General features: G+C 38.2%; 1 protein-coding gene across 4 annotated transcripts in view; it reads right to left on the minus strand.

Annotated features, from left to right (window-relative positions):
• Positions 1-335: 335 nt before the first annotated feature.
• Positions 336-15,030, minus strand: part of Ylpm1 (YLP motif containing 1) — a 70,462-nt gene continuing 55,767 nt past the window's right edge. For 3 of the 4 annotated variants that reach the window (XM_028771820.1, XM_028771821.1, XM_028771824.1), the window contains 5 exons: positions 13,681-13,761; positions 10,648-10,699; positions 5,767-5,897; positions 1,045-1,225; positions 336-742 (listed from right to left, as the gene is read on the minus strand). In XM_028771820.1, coding sequence (XP_028627653.1) covers positions 1,079-1,225; positions 5,767-5,897; positions 10,648-10,699; positions 13,681-13,761 — 411 coding nt within the window. In that variant the 3' untranslated portion in view covers positions 336-742; positions 1,045-1,078. Of the gene's footprint in view, positions 743-1,044; positions 1,226-5,766; positions 5,898-10,647; positions 10,700-13,680; positions 13,762-15,030 lie in introns of those variants that run through there. The other variant, XM_028771823.1, reaches the window with a different exon arrangement.

Raw genomic sequence — 15,030 nt, forward strand, 5'->3', positions numbered from 1 at the left:
AGAGAGAGAGAGAGAGAGAGAGAGAGAGAGAGAGAGAGAGAGAGAGACAGAGACAGAGACAGACACATGCCCCAGGGAACTGATGGATATCTAGACTTTATCTCTGTTAGTCTTTAAGACACAAAGAAAAATCTATCTATAAAGTTGAATATTTTGGTTATCACTGAACACTTTGAAATCATTGAGTTTTACAATGTGCTACCAAACAGCTGTGCTAATATTCAATAGTAAAGAGGTTGGGGATGTTCAGCAAGCAGGACATACTGAATTTAATTAACAATAAAAATCAATTTGAGAGAATAAGAGAAGGGCCCATACTGTACAGCCTGCGAATCTCATTGGCTTTATAGTCAAAGTTTATTGTTTTTAATCCAAGTACAATCAGCTACTAGTTACATACAGTAAAAAAACCCAAAAGAACAAAAACAAAAACAGCCACAAAGCAATGATGATAGTCTGTGACAGTGTACAGTGGAGGAAATATTCTGTTGGAATCCTCCTGTGGATCCACACCTGACTTCAGCACTTAAGCTAACCCTCCCTCCCCAAATTAGTTAAAAAAAATATTAATAATATCTTGCTTGAGTATAGCAAGATTCTAAAATTTCTTGGGGATACTGGAGAACTTTTTAAAAATGAAAGTGGAAAAACCAAACAAAATTGAAACGTGGAGACACAAGAAGCTTCCCGACACAAGAAGCTTCATGAGGTCTTGGCTTCAGGTCACCTCAAATCGAACAACCTGGAAAGAAAAGAAAACGAGGTCACTCCAGGAAAGGGTACACAGAAGACTTAGCAGACTTCAGCATCTATCCTAGCATGATACCATCTTCCCAAAGAACACAGAACTCTTTCTGAAGTCTTTTACAAGTGAGCTGGTTTATAACAGCTCCTTTCTTTTCTAATATTCTGTACTGCAAACGTTAGTACTAGCACATACTTACTTTTTCAGAACTAGAAAAATCATTTTTAGTAAAGCAAGCTGTCCTCAGTACCTTGGAAGCGACCATATGACAGGCTATTTCTATGGCTGGGTGCCCTTACCTTAGAGGACTAGGACTCCATTCAAAACTAAGTCTCATATATATTTGGTCCGATTGAGGGCTCTTTCAGCCAGGTGACCACTTTCATCTGTGATCTTCTCCCAATCAGTCTGTCCGACCACAAAACCTATGGCCCTTTTCCTATCTGCATCCTTCTTTTCTTCTAGGTCTGCCCATCTCACCTAAAGAGAAAAAAGCATTAGACTGGGCTATTTGAGGGAGGGAACCCCCAAAGGTAACCTCTTTGGATAATTCGTTATTATTATTTGGGTAGATTAACAGACTTAAAATTACAAGTCAAAAACTGTTTCCATTCTCTGCCAAAGAGATCTTAAAATACACAGTTGTGACTCTTACCTGTTTCAAACTTTCCCGTAATTGTAAGACAAAGTCCTACCACTAAAGGTCTCTTGATACACCCTATCAGCTCCACGGCATCTCTGGCCAGCGCCAAAGGTATTCTATAGGAGCAAATCACTTTCCTCTAGTTCTCAGTTTACAGCTCTGAGCCCTGTCTACTTAGTGTCACTCTAGACATATTTCCTCACTTTATCCTTAGCAACGAACCACTGCTTTCCTAGGCTTGTCTGGAGCTTGACATACCTACTTTTGAATTTCCATATTACATGATTACTATGTTTCTGTAAATAGAAACATTTTATACATACATACATACATACATACATACATTCACACACACACACACACACACACACACACTTAGATAAAGGACAAAGCTTTATCTCTGTACAATGACTATTGTTTGAAACTTAATGAGAGAAAAAACAGGGGGCTAGTAGTGTTATTTTCATTCCTAAACTACAGAGACCACTGCTTCAAATGTTATTATGGTAAGGTTTCAACTACAGATATATGGGTTCAGGGGTATTTCCTATTGGTACTTTAAAAGGGTGGATTTATACTTAAAATACATGCATATATCTCATGTTCTTTAAGAGCAAAATATTTGAGAGATTATGATACTGTTACTTGTACTGTACATATACTACCAAAGCACAGACTATATTTTGATATGCTATATTTTAAATACAGCTTGTGATTTATTATGTCCCAGATACAGAGCACTGAAGTTCTGTGCCCTTTCCACCGGCCACAGAAATGCTTCACTGCTCTAAGGCACACTACCTTTCCTTTTTACTATCTGCAGGACTGACAAGGACATGCTGAGGCTGCTAACATCTGCTCAGAGGGAAGACAGAGTGCAACAGTAGAAACAACTGGTTAACACTTGACTTTTTTATTTCTACTTTGGTTCTACATGTACACATGTGCACTGGTGCAAAACACATGTCCGTGTAGAGGCTAGCAGGTGATCGCTGGTGTCACCCTCTATAGTAAACTGGGATTACAGGCAGGCCACCACACCCACCTGACTTCTGATCTGGGGGTCTGAGCTCTGGTCCTCACACTTGCTCGGCAAGCACTTCATCCAAGCCATCTCCCTAGTCCCACACTTGACTCTTCTTACATAGTCTACTCTTGAGCCAAATATGAGTGGCCATGGCCTGGGAACACAGATTACAGTTGTACCAAACAGCATGCTTCAACGTGGAAGCAGTCTCAGCAGGTTTTACAGGCACAAACAAAAGTAAACTATAAACTTTTCAGATATACTGGTGGCAATCTTTAACAAATGTGGCTTTCTCTCTTCTGGGAATTTCAAATACACATGAAAATCTCTCTCTCTCTCTCTCTCTCTCTCTCTCTCTCTCTCTCTCTCTCTTTCTCTCTCATTTATTTTTTTATTTTTTGGTGGTATTGGAGATTGAACCCAGGGCTTTGTACATGTTAAGTGTCTTATCATTGAGTTTTATATACAAAAACTATGCACTATAAGTAATTCATACATACTCTTAGTTCCACTTAGGATCGAGGGTACACATTTATTGAAATATTACTAGTGTAAGAGTGATAAAGGATGGATGGCAGATATCTAGTGACCACTGAATGAAGAAAAAGTTAATTCAGTTCACAGTCAATTTAAATGCACAGAGCATCCACAACAGTTAAGTACACTAAGTAATTGTATTCAGCTACTTACTCTTTTAAAGATTCATTTTCTATACTGTGTATGAGTGATTTGCCTGTATGTGCAACTCATGTGTCCCTTGCCAGAAGAGAGCATCAGATTCCCTGGACCTGGAATGAAGACAGCTGAAAGCCACCATGTTGGTATTAGGAACCCAACATGAGTCCTCTTTAAGAGAAGCAAGTGCTCTAAACTGCTGAGCCGTCCCTCTAGCCCCATATCCTGCTACTTTTGAATCTAAAGTTTAGACTCTGAAACAGAAAATTAATTTTTATTTATTATTATTTTAAAAGAAAACACTGATTTAGTGGTCACTGAGATGGCTATGCTGGCTAGTTTTCTGTTGTTGTTTTGTCAACTTGACAGAACTAGAATCATTTGAAAAGAGGGAACCTGGACTGAGAAAATTAACCCTACTAGACTGGTCTATGGGGAAGTCTGTGAAGCATTTTCTTGATTAGGATTGATGTGGGTGGATCCAGACCATATGGGAGTGATGTCACCTTGGGCAGGTGGTCCTGAGTTGTGTAGGAAAACAGACTGAGCTCCTGTTTCCAGGTCCCTGCCCTGACTTCAGTCAGTGACTGACTGGAGTGTGAGCTGAGCGTTCCAGGAGGAGAGGCCCTGGCCTTTCCTCAGGTTACTTTTGTTTAGGGTATTTTATTATAGCAACAGAAATCCTAACTAAGACAATGGGTAAAAGTGCCTGCCACAAAGCCTCATCACCTGCACAAACTCATGCACGCTGCAGCACACACAACATTGAATTAGCATAAATTACTATGATTTTTTAAAAAAATTGCTGGGTGTGGTATTCCAGGGGTTCCAGGTGTCCTAGAGTTTCAGGACAGCCAGGACTATGCAGAGAAACCATATCTAGAAAAACCAGCTGGGCAGTGGTGTCGCACACCTTTAATCCCAGCATTTGGGAGGCAGAGGCAGGTGGATTTCTGAGTTTGAGGCCAGCCTGGTCTACAGAGTGAGTTCCAGGACAGCCAGGGCTACATAGAGAAACCCTGTCTCAAAAAACAAAAAGAAACAAACAAACAAAAAAAATGTCGAAGTTCCTTCTAATTTTCCTAAAGATACTTTTTGAGATTTACAAGATTGTGTCATATTTTGATGGAGAAGGTCACTTAACTGTAAAAAAAAAAACCAAAATAAAATGTATACAGAAAAACTTGACCAACACTCAAAGGTTTGAGTACACATGTTTCAACCATTGCTATTTAAATATTTCTAAGAAACTTGAACCGTCTTGAAGATCAGTTACTTTCTAACCATCTGACCTTGTATTACATGGTGCCTCTTGAGACTGCCCTTTCTAGCTTATGTGTGACACAGGCAGTGCTCAGACTCTGCGTGACATCACCAGTGCAGATTCCTTGTAAAGCCTAGCCATTTAGATTAATGTCTAATATGACCAACTTTACAGAATCATTTTTTGAAGATAGTCATAGTTATTTCAGCAAAAAAATTGAGAAAAATAGTTTCCATTTCAAATTACTCCCCGTCACCAGCGCTGTGTCTCCCAAGTCACTCACCTCCCAAGCAGGGCCACTCGTACTGTTCAACCGGTTTTGTTTTGTGACACTGGGTCTTACTCTGCAGCCCAGGCTGGCCTCAAGTCATGGACAATCTTCCTGATTTCCAAAGTGCAAAGATTACAGGGCGCATTACCACACCTAGCTTGAACCAATTCTGTCAGGTGGCCTCAGTGTTCAAGTCCTATGTGTCTGGGCATAGGTTTAAGGCCACTACTGGGATTTCCCTTCCCCATCTCCTCAAACTATAAAGACAAGAGTGGGTTTATACTCTGTTTTCAGTATTTGAACTTTTTTGTTTTCCAATACAAAGCTAACCTGGAACTCACTATGTAGACTAGGCTGGCCTTGAACTCACAGAAATTTACCCGCTTCTATCTTTTTAGTAATGGGATTACAGGTGTGGCAGCATACCTTACTCATCAGTATAGCAATGAGCTTTAAAATATAGATTCTTTGAAACAATACCTACCATAAAAATAATCTACAAACATTTTTTTGTTGTTGTTGTTTTTTGTTTTTTTTTTTTTGTTTTTCGAGACAGGGTTTCTCTGTGTAGCCCTGGCTGTCCTGGAACTCACTTTGTAGACCAGGCTGGCCTTGAACTCAGAAATCCGCCTGCCTCTGCCTCCCAAGTGCTGGGATTAAAGGCGTGCGCCACCACCGCCTGGCTCTACAAACATTTTTTATTCTCTCATACTAAAATACCGTCTTATACAGAGGGTCTAGAGAGGTGATCCAGGATTTAAGGGCACTTGCTGCTCTTTCAGGGGACCGTGATCTGGTCTGGCAAGTATATGGAAGATTTCATCTATGACTCCAGATCTAGGTGATATCATGTTCCCTCTGGCCTCTGTAGGCACCAGGCATGCACATGTTATATACAACATACATGTAGCTTAACAATCATACCAATAAAATAAAAATAAATAAGCTCTTAACAACTTTTTTTGTGTTGAACAGGGTAGGTATGTCTGTAATTGTAGCACTTTTTGTTTTTACTGGGAGCTAGAGACTAAATTTGGGTCTTTTTATTCGCAGGACACTTTATGGACAGCCATTTCTCCATCCCCAACTTTTTTAAAGCAAATGCTTCGTGTTTCGGCAGTTAGTGACAAAAGCCTCCTACCCTCTTCTTCCCAGGCTCAGAAGCACGAGTCTCGTAGTCATCAGGGAGCTGAAGGTAATCCTCCATTCTGCTGGCAATCGCCTCCCAGTCCCGTTTCCTTTTAGTACCAGTCCTCAAGCCATCCAACTTGTCTGAGGGACAAACACAGAGCCACGGCATTAAAGGTGTGTAAATCTGCACACGACACACAAAGGAAAAGGAGGGCTGGATTGTTTCCAGACAGCATATCCACATTTTTCAATGCAGCATCATTTTCAGATTCAAGCTATCTTCTTGGCTAAGAAAATATCAAATTTGATGTGATTCTCACCATCTGGTTGGTGTTTGTACTGGTAGTCATATTCATACTTTGATGGTTTTAGTAATAAATATAGACAAGGCAAGAAAAGGTCCTGTCTCCTAGGTTCCCACCCTCAGGAAAAAAAAAAAAATCACACTTCAGCTATCATGCTCTGAAAGAAAAACAGGTCTCTTTAAAAACAATTATTGCCTTTTTCTTTACCACAGCGTGAATATCACTCAGTTGATCTACAATGATGTGTGATGTGTCATATGAAAATAGACAACAGCAAGACAGTAACAAGATATGTCTAAGGATGTGTCTGATTATGATTTTCCTAAGAGCACTCATGAGTTAACATTTATGAGTAGGTGACTACAACCTCATTCTCTGAGTACAATGTAAGGTACTGATGAACACTCCTGTACTTTGACTAGATCGTAAAGCACTGCTGACTTACCATGCTAAAAGCTGGGAAGTCAGCCCAAGTAACCAGATCTGTTCTTTCTTTCTGAATCATAAAACTGAGAGGTGTTGCCTCCTAATAGCTCAGTATTATCAAATAAGCAGCAAATTCAGAAATTGTGAGACATGGGATTAGGTGTCTTAAATAATACACAATGAGAATGTGTTGTCTTTTTTTATTGGTTAATATTGACTCTGAATACAGATGTGGAATATTATGAGTTATATACATTTGAGTTTCAATAAAGCGCTTGCACGCCATGAAGTTATCTGAACACACTATTGTTAAGATAGGCTAATAAAGGAAAGCTTAACTGTTTCAGACACACATAGCAAACATTCATCTCCATAAAGGATGACGAGTGTGTGGTAGAATGTTTGGCACCGAGCTGGAGAGAACTCTACACGGAGCATGCAGTGGGAGCAGCGGCAGGAGGGAGAAGTCATGCTTTCAAATACACAAACTCCACACACAACTAGATGTACACAAACCTTAAAGAGCCATAAAGATTTTGCATAATTGGCAGGTTTTAGTTCCCATGCCCTTCCCTCACAAAAGCAATTATCACTGAAAAATCAGTAATGTTAAATGACAACAGTTTATAAAACTCAAGAAAATTTTATCATCTTGTTTCAACAAAATTTCCCCTGATAGGCTCCACAGAACCCATCTTCTAACTCTTCTGTTGATTAAATGCCGTACTAAATGGCTCTACTGACACACCACATTGTACAGGATCCTTGACTACATAGGAACACAAAAACACGGTATCAGAAAACCTATGACGACACCCCATAAGCAATAAAGCTGACCTTAGTTCAACAATGTACAGTCGTTACGAGAAGAGTAAGAAGCTCCAGTACACTCATTAAATAACTTTAAAGATTCCCAAACTTAGTACAATCGACTTTTTGTGAACATACTCTGAAGGGGAAGGTTTCACATTTCAACTCGAACAACAGAGCAGAAATACAGAAAGGCAGGCTGGAACCTGCAAGAGTATTTCCTTGTACACTAGGTAACGGCAGGGGGCGCAGACCAGGTGTTGGGTATTTGCACCTTGATGCCCTAGAGCTCACATTTCTCGTCAGAGCACCCTTATTTGAGATTGAATTGTGCACTCATGTTTCAAGTTTCATTTGCGTGTGGAAGAAAGGCTGAACACCTCGTCCAACAAATACCGAGTTCCAAACACTCAGAGGGTGTAAATAAGGGAAGAGGCATCTGGGTGTTGGTTACAGAAGAAAGACTGGTGTCCAATCCACTCACACATTAGAGGCCTGGGTCACAAAAGATAAAGTTTTAAGAGGATGAAGTTTTTGATCCAACTTGGTCAGTCACAGAATTTACCACATCTTTAAAACACTGCATATTACTATAGCACAACAGAAAAATTCCATAGATACATCTATTATTTTCTAAATGTAAATGGCATTTGAAAAATTTTCCAAGTGAACATATAAGAGTTATGTGTCTACATAAATGACAATTACTTCTCAACTGTGAAAAGATGATTCCATCTGTCTGATGAGTAGAAGGCTAGAATACCACAGAAGTGATGACAAGAGCAGAGCACTTTCTGTGGAGAGACCTGTTAGGATGGTAACATTCTCGAATCCTCTAGGTCACATCACTGGAACTGAAGGAGCTTCAGTACTACAGCCCAGCAGATACGTGTAAAACCCAGTTTGTGCCTTACTATGTCTGTCTCCCAGTCAGGAGAGTGTAGTCAGCTGTGACTAACATTGTCAATCACACTGTAATACCATGCTAGATACAGCTCAGGCCAGTTCTGAACTGTTTGAAATTGATGCTGCTTCCTATTTAACAGACACAGGCTGACCAGTATATTAAGCACAAGTGAAGATTCTGCAAAGAATTCTGACAATCTGCTTCAAAGAGTACAGAAGTATTTTCTTACTGACAACTTGTCTATGATCAGAACTCTTCAGTTCCAAGTTTCAGCTCTCTCAGCTCAATATGCCACACAGGTAAAGCTCAAGTGTGTTCCCACCTCAGCATAATCCCATTGCTAAAAGAAATGTAAGAACGCTGGCAGAGTACTCAGGCAAGCAATCTCTACCTGGTAACCAAACATTCAATTTGATACGAAATACAACACAAACAGGCTAATTCTCAGATCATCCTCATGAATTAGAAGAGAATTTTCTTCTAATCACTGGCCTAATCTCAAAGTAAACACTTTGATAATAAATCTTATGGTTAATTTTCCTTCTTCCAAGGCTGGATTAGTTCTCAAGATAATCCAGCAGTGCCAGATGCCAGGTCATTATACAAAACATCATTACTCTTTTTAAAACTAATTAAAAATTCCCCTTTCTAGATTTATCACTAGACCATTAGTGCCATTACTGAAAGGATTTATGACAAATCCATTTCTGCAATTTACTGTGTAATATCTTCAAAACTGACAGACTGTGTAAGACACATTTCTGAGAAATAAATAATAGACAAGTCATATTTCCCAGAAATGAATACAAATATTAATGACATTTTTCTTGAAGAGCTATAATGCCTATGTTCCATTTTTTTTCTCCTCTAAAACTAGAAAGGAAAATAGAAAATCGGATAGCATTTAAAAAAAAAAAAAAAAGCACAATCAAAAATCATGTATTACACAAGGCCTTGGAAGAATACTTGTTAAAATATGCACCATTCTGACAATTCCTTTATTGTTATGGTTGTTCTTTGCCACAAAAGCTAATCACTAAAGCACTGATAGAATCGAATCATCTTATAGTCTTACAGGTTATTTTAAAAGTACAGAACTTCAAACAGGGCTAACCTAATTCAAAACAAGCAAAGCTAAATCACCACCCTTTTTAAAAGTAAGCTGTAGCGACTATTTTCTTAAATATTTAACTGCATTTAAGCAAGTAAGTGGCTATGGTTTGTGGAAGGAGACAGCTGACTATTAAGATTTCTCTCAAGAAAGATTCGTAGATGAATACGTCAATAAACCACAAATAATTTTCATTTGACACACACTGAAACTTTTTTAGACTTTATAGCAAACACCTATTCCTATAATACAATAATAGTCGAGTTTGTGAACTTATCTTTTAATATACAACCTAGCCAAAACCCAAAACTATCTCTAACCCAAGCTTGGGTACAGTGCAAGACATGATCCATGCAAGTGTGTATACAATGTTTCCCCTTTGATATAAAACATATAACCTAAGCAGAAAGACTGCTGAGTAGCCAAACTAACTCTGCAAATCTAGGATGTTTAATGGTTGCTTGATTTTGGATTAATAGTATACCAGGAAGAGAAACACGAGAGCCACCTTTCCTAGTCAGCCAGGTCTTCATAATCAGAAGGCCTGGCATGGCATCCTTCCTTAAATTTTTATTGACGCATCTTAATTGACATGTTAAATTAGTCCCTTTAAGTGAAGTAAAGAGAAAATAATTAAAGAAACCTCCAAAAAACCAACAAAACCCCCAAAACACTACCTTACAATATGACACTAAAATACTGAAGAAATCCATTTAATACATTTTTTTTTACTTGACTAAATCAAGCAGCTCAAAGGTTTGATTTAAACAATTATTTTAAAAAGTTATCCTTGTAACACAGCACTAAAGACAGCCTTAAGGAAAATTTAAATGGGAGTTTCCTTGAATATTCAAATTATATATTTACTTTCCTTACCACAGAAACGTAAATTTATCACCCAAGGTATTTTCTTTTTAAGTAACTTTTTAAAACCCAAATATTTATTAAAATTATTACTAAAGTACTCACAAATAAGCTCAACTGTGGTTACAGATATTCTTTTAAAAAAGAAATGTTAGGGACACATTTCTGATTAATACTAAAAAAAAAATGAGTGTTAGAAGTGACAGTGTGTTATGCTTATCAAATATTTCTAATTATCCTAAAACTCTCAATGAGACCAAAAGCACTTTTTGTAGAAAATATGCTTTTTAATCTGCCACAGATATAAGTAGTTAAGGCAAAAGCTGGTGAAATGACTGAGAGATGTGGGTTGGCCAAAATCTTGCTTTAAGCAGAAGTTTCTGGCCCTTTACTCCTTGCGCAGTGAAAAGCTCTATGACCATTACCATCAGGTATCACATATAAAAACAGGAAAAAGGAAATACCCACCTAGCTTTGCCTCAGAAGTGTCCATCTCCCATTTGCTTTTCGGAATGTAACCCTAAATCGTACACAGAGAGAAGCTCGAAGGGTTAGAAAGAGACACATACATGCATAACACGTTTGAATTGGAAAAGCATTAAAACTGGGACTGGATTCAGTTTCCACTCACTAGTTACAAATATATCCTTATGGGAAACACAACTTTATTACCCTTGAAGAAATAAGTGACCAAATTGACCAAACTTCCCTGCAGACTTCAGATTTCAGTCATCAGAGTAGGAGCATGAAGGCGCTTTGGGTTAAGTCCAGATGAGGACTCACAACTGTTCCCTCAACAGCAGATGGACAACAATTATGGTAAAAATATACAGTTACTGAGCTAGGAGCAATATCACTCTGAGAATTTATAAACTAGCTAGGTACTTTCAAAGTACAACTGCCATTCTCAAATAATTGAAGCCATGATGTCCACAAGTGTTCTTCAAGACAGTCACTTGATATTTCCGTGTCACTTTAAGTACTTGAAAAGAAAGACTGACCCAACTACCACATTATGAAGCTCACACTCATTTAAAATGACTCGATTCATGTACCAGTTTGAGCATATAAAGGCTAATTTTATTGAATCAACTTCAGAGCAGTTCAGTTTCACCAGATGAAAATTATTTCTGATATCCTGTAATATTATATTTTCCTACTATGTGATAAAACCAGAAATTACCACAGAATTTACAGCTTACATAAGATAACTGAGTAACTTATTTTAAACAAACTCCCCAAACATTTTCCAGTGTCCCAGGGTGCCTGTAACTATGTGGTAATCCCTTCTGTTTACTCTCCTAGCCAGCTTATCCCAGGTCATTTGTTAGAACTCCCCTTTCCTTTATTCGGACTGTGTTTTCAAATGGACCCTACTATACAGAGACATTACTATCAGGACCTAGTAAACCAGACCGATTGACTCAAAGCTTTCGGTCTGTCTGTCTTTCTTTCTAATGAGTTCTCTGCTGTGGAGAATGTTCAATGTCATACAACAGACTGACACCCAGCTGAGGTGGAAAACATGCTGGAGACAGTGTAACAATCTCTACAGGAGAGTTCTCTTGAGCATCCTTACTCCAGGAAACCTTTAGGCTTATACACTGCTAGTCTTTACGCCAGAACTAGGAATTAGTAGGTAGTATTTTATTTTATAAATTACAACATATTTTCCCAAAACACTTTAGATCAAATCAAGAAAAAGCTCTGCTAAAGTGATGGTGTTTATAAATATAGAGAAAACTTGTACAAGTGTGACCTAAAACCACCTGAAAACCTTACGCATCACTGAAATTACGTATTTATAGATTCTGAATCATATGGACTAGGTTTGCAGAAGCACTAAAGGCAGGAATGTATCTCACCAATAATCCCTAAGGATTCTTTTACCTAAGAAAAGCTTGGAGTTCATCCCGTACAGAACTGAAAATGCAAATTTTACTGAGATTTCTGTTAAATTGTTTTGAATGACAAGAAACACGAAACTTGGTCACATTACTTTGGTTAATATTCTCCAGGAATCTTTTACTTTTGGGATAGGTTCCAAGAGTAAAAGAGCTGGGTTCTGCTACGTGACTGGGTTAAAGAAGCTTGAGATTAAAGTAAAAGAGTTGATTACCCCTGCTGGAACTATCTTTATTCATTCTTAAAACTACCATCCTTCTGCTTATTAAAGTAGCAGGTTACTTGGAAATCAACAGTCCAGCAGAGTAGAATTTTAAGGATTCTTTACCAGTTCTCTGATGTAAAACTAGAGTGTTGCAACATGATTCCCTTTAAAAGGTAACTGTACATTTAATGAAAAGCTCCAAGTTAGCTACATTTAAGCAAGTGCGATAAAATAAAAATGCCACAAAAGATGGAGCTGCCAAAACACTGTGGATTTCTCCTGTACAGGCTACAAGCAGCAAGTGAGGTTATTAACTGTTAAGAACAGTGTGGACCTTTATGTAAATTTCCCCTCACATTTTGGATTATGTATGTCAAAATGCAACCTGATTAAGAAAAATAAGACTATTAAAAAACATACTGAGACTCAATTATCATTACCTTTAAAGATTAGTTTTTAATCCACATTTTAAGACATCTAGGAATGTAGAGGTCGACACCAATGCTATATAAACAGAGTTTCTATCACGAATCTTCTATGTCATACATGGCTTTAAAGAGACCAGTCCTTGTAGACTATGTTTTAGGGAATAGGAATCAGGGATCTCCATTTGTACATTTTCATTTAGAGAAGTAAGGACAAGCAACTTTAGCAAGAGCTGAAATATCAAATAAACCAAGTAATACTGTGGATTTTAAAGGTAATACTATCTAAAGGCATTGTTAATCTTTGTACCTCATGAGCCAACACTGAAACATCAGTAATTTTATAGGTTTCACTTCTTGAGTGACAGAGTAAGGGAAATATCTCCACAGAGGTATAATCAAAGCACTTACAGGAGGTACACAGAACTTTAAACTCACATCGTTAAGTATCTCATCAGCCTGGGTAAAAATCCATTGCCTACACAGTCATTTTTGCCATCATTAACAAGAGAAAACAACAAATCCAGCAGCCAGTGATAGTCCTTTGCCTCTTCATTCAGTAAGTTCTTCTGCCTCAAGGTAACAGAACTTAATTTTGAGATCTTACAGCAAAGAGACAAGAGTATGCATATGTAGGCTATACCACATACCTGCTGGAATGGAAAAAAATGTCCTTTCATATATGCAACTTACTTTCTTGAAAAGTATACTCCCCTACAACCACCCACAGCTAGATGAGTACAAAGAGGAGTTTCTTAGTACTCTTAATTTTCCCTAACAACACAGGATTTTTCTTTGACTAGGAAAAAATAAAAAGAATACATAGTCCCCACAAGGATGATTGTGGAAACTTTTACTGTAAAGAGTGTGTATCGACACTAATAATCAAACTACAGATCTGAATATAAACACTCCTTAAGAATAACAAAGAGACACTTTGCTCAAAGTGGTTGGTCTGTCTCCTACCAGTTCGCTTTCCTCTTCTTCTGCATCTTTCTTTTCTTCCTTCTGGTCTTCAATGTTTGCATCAAAATCTTCCATCTCTACCTACAATATGCCAATAATCATTTTTTAAAAAAAGGATTGCATTAGCATTTAAGAAAGAGTTGACTCACTAAGATCTGGAATGAGCACAAGACAGCAGGGGCTCTCCTCTGTCACATGCCACATGAATTCTGACACTCTGAACTTTCAAGTGGGACTAAAAGACCACAGAACAATACTTCTGAAATGTTCCCTGGGTTTGTCATCTTTATCCTTGTAAAGCTGGGTAAAATCTTTTACTCCAAGTAGATGGGTTTTTAATACTCAAGAGATTATAGTCTTTTAAAAATTGTTAACAAGTATTTCTCTAATCAAATTTCAAAATATGAGAAAAAGAGGGAGGGTACATCCACAACAAATATGAGAGACGACAGCAAACAGTGGTGTGGCAGAGGCTGGCCCACAATGATTTCAATATGCATGGGAGCAGATGGATGTGAGAAGTATGTACAAGGTAAAAATATTAGAACACAGTGATGAGAGCCATCAAGAGCTGGTTTAAGAGCAGATTGATGTTTCTAACATGGTGGTTCCTACTAAAGAAACAGAGAACCCGGAAGAGGATCAAGTGTGTTAACATGGCATGTTTCAGGGAGATTTCAGAAAATAATTGTAAAAAGAATCTAAAGCACTCCACTCAAAATGGTTAACTTTTTTTTTTCCCCAACAGGATCTGGCTATGTAGACCAGGCTATCCTCAAATTCACAGAGATCTGTTTGCCTTTCCTTCCCAAGTGCTGGGATAAAAGTCGACACCATCAGGCCTCATGAAAATCGTTACTTTTAAGGTAGACAAACCAGTCTTTATGAGGTATATAAAAGGCAATCTAGGAAACTAGGATGGGTATAAAACTGGCAAATCTATGCTCTCAGAAATAGGTTCTTCCCATGTGTGAGTAAAATCGGAGCTAAGGATAGCACCCTAAGTGACTTTTTTAAGGCCTAGAAAGCATACGTCGGAAAAGGAGACTCTCTTGAGATGATCCAGTGATATCTAGCAGAAGAATGTGGACTCATGAAAGCCAAGGAGAAAGACATGTTTTAGGAAGGTGGCATGACTGACGGATCACATGGAGCTATGAAGTCTGGGAGACAGGACAAGTGTCTGCTGTGGAGCCACAGTCTGTCTCAGTAAGGACAGCACCATTCAAAGAATGAGGTCAAACAAAACAGAAGCACACAAGTGACTGAAACAGAAAGTCACCCTCCTCTCAGGGTATGTTCTTCCACCAAACTAATAACTACTATGCAAGCTACCAATGATTGAAAATG

Source organism: Grammomys surdaster, unplaced genomic scaffold, assembly GCF_004785775.1.
Source record: "Grammomys surdaster isolate TR1022 unplaced genomic scaffold, NIH_TR_1.0 210, whole genome shotgun sequence".
NCBI lineage: Eukaryota > Metazoa > Chordata > Mammalia > Rodentia > Muridae > Grammomys > Grammomys surdaster.